The sequence below is a fragment of the Alexandromys fortis genome, unplaced genomic scaffold (assembly GCF_014885135.2).
Source record: "Alexandromys fortis isolate MF-2015 unplaced genomic scaffold, M_Fortis_MF-2015_v1.1 scaffold_578, whole genome shotgun sequence".
Classification (NCBI taxonomy): domain Eukaryota; kingdom Metazoa; phylum Chordata; class Mammalia; order Rodentia; family Cricetidae; genus Alexandromys; species Alexandromys fortis.
Window position 1 is genome coordinate 57,228 of NW_026068455.1, and position 2,395 is coordinate 59,622.

The following is a 2,395-nucleotide window of genomic DNA, read 5'->3' on the forward strand; positions in this document are numbered from 1 at the left end:
AAACCAAAACAAACTGACTCTCGGCACCGAGCCATTTCTCTGTACATATGAACTGTTACCCCGTTAGGCTGGGATCATACCCAGGGAGTCACAACCCAATTTTCTAACATCTGTCATGAACTAAAATAAAATTTTGTTCCCCAATATTGTTTGCAACTAAAAGTAGCTAACTTTTGTTTGTTTTTCTTAAATTTTACTTTTAATATCTATCTAAATGCCAATGGGAAAAACAAACTATGCCCACAATGAAGAGCGTTTCCAGTCCTTTCTTATCATGGGCATTACATCCCATAAGGCAAAAGCACTTCTGACCATTTCTTTAGACTACATTTCCAGAAAAAAAACTATGGGTCATGAAGGGAAACATGAGGGAAATCTCTGGAGACACACCACCTTTATTTCCATTAAAAATTGTTTTGTTTGTTTTGGGCGTTTATAGACAGGGTTTCTCTGTGTAGCACTGGCTGTCCTGGAACTCACTTTGTAGACAATGCTGGCCTCACACTCAGAATCACCTGCCCCTGCCTCCCACCTTCTGGGATTGAAGGCATGTGCTGCCATGCCCAGAACCAATATAAACTTGCAGCACTGTGTGTGGGCCACTGTATTTCAGTTACAACACTGTGGGAAGCACCACCCAAAGACACTCTTTATAGCCCTTAAGTTCCTAGACCAGCACCCATATTTTTTAAAACTTCAGTCTTGGCAGGGCAGTGGTGGTGCATGCCTTTAATTCTAGCACTTGGGAGTTGGAGGAAGGCAGATCTCTGTGAGTTTGAGGCCAGCCTGGTCTACAAAGCAAGTTCCAGGACAGCCACGACTGTTACACAGAGAAAAATCAAAACAGACAAAAAACAAAAAAACTTCAGTCTTTATTTTCCTTTAATTCTAAATACAGATTAGATGACTGAGTTCTTTCTTTCTCTTTTTTCTTTCTTTTCTTTTGAGACAGGGTTTGTTTGTGTAGCCCTTGCTGCCCTGGAACTCACTCTGTAGACCCAGCCTTTATGCTGGGATTAAAGTAGTGTATCACCACCACTAGGTGAATCTTCCCATTTTCATTTAAACTTTATCCTTTTGCACTAATTAGACTTTCCCTCCAACTGAACAGGCCGACTGTGTTGTTCTGCTCATTTAGAAGCACACGATGCTTTTACCCCCAGCTATGCGGTAACAAGGGCAAACAGGAGTGCATGTAGTCACCAAATTATTCATGAACACATTACTGTACTTTTATATACATTAAAGCTGTTTTAAGTAACATGTACAAATGAAAAGGTAATATTTTTCTCAAGAAAAGTGCCTGATAACACTCAGCACAGAAACTAAATTAGTACAGCTACGGGGAATGATGATTTACTTACCGCTTGTGACACATTATTTATTATAAACACGTAAGTCCAAGCGTTGCAGAAACAAAAGTTCCCTGCACCGTAGACACCTGCCATCTCACAGATCCTTAAAAATGGCAAAACTCAATGTTAGGACTAACCAAGCAACCCATATCTTAATTCTTAATATGTCTCCTTTGGAGACTTATTTATGTATATGAATGTTCTACTGCATGCAGACGTGTGCACAATGTGTGTGCAGTGCCTTTGGAGGCCAGAAAAGGGTGCTGGCCACGCTGGCCCTAGATTTTACTGAACCCGAGTCTTCTGCAGGAGCACAGGGTGCTCTTAACCCTGAACACACACGGAAGGTATGATGGCAGCACTACTTAGATTTCTGAGACCATTTACTTCAGCAGTGCTATGGATCATCTCTTGACTCTGGTCACGGACAGAGGACATTCTTCTAGATGTGTATGATATGATTATTCCTTCTACCTCAAAGAAATGACAAACTCAGCATCATTAAACTAGAGAATCATCACTAACTCCAAAAGACAAGGCCTGATTTTAGAAAGTGTGACGGATAAACATTGACTCCGGCTCACCTTTTCCCTGTAAACTACCTGGCAGATGCATATCTGCAGACCCAGTCCCCCCACCCCCGCCCCGAAAGTAATTTTTAGCACAAGTACTGGGTTATGTGCTCATCCAGTTTCTAAGCAGCAAACAAACAAAGCATAAGCCATAAAGCGCTCCAGCTCGAGGGCAGAATAAAGAGCTGACCTGGTTTATTTCAGTGTGGCTGTCTTTACTTTGTGAGCTGCAGAACTTTGAGGTCTAACAGAGGAATCATATAAATTGACACTTTGGATTTTTTTAAGGGAACGTTTCTGAGGTAGTTTCATATTTTGACATCAACTGGTTTTTGTCTGTGTTTGAGACTCCGTCTATGTAGACCAGGCTGGCCTCAAACTCCCAGGGATCTGCTTCCTCTGCCTCCTCGGTGCAGGGATGAAAGGTGGCACCAGTAAGACTGTGCTCCCAATAAACTTTTTTTTTTT

The 2,395-nt window shown here is 41.8% G+C and overlaps 1 protein-coding gene across 1 annotated transcript in view; it reads right to left on the bottom strand.

Moving 5' to 3' along the window:
• The window catches only part of LOC126495730 (transmembrane protein 184C-like), a 13,072-nt gene that overhangs the window by 2,141 nt on the left and 8,536 nt on the right, over positions 1-2,395 (bottom strand). Inside the window, exon 3 of the mRNA XM_050133329.1 lies at positions 1,365-1,458. Within this exon, the coding sequence (XP_049989286.1) occupies positions 1,365-1,458 (94 nt within the window). The remainder of the gene's footprint in view (positions 1-1,364; positions 1,459-2,395) is intronic.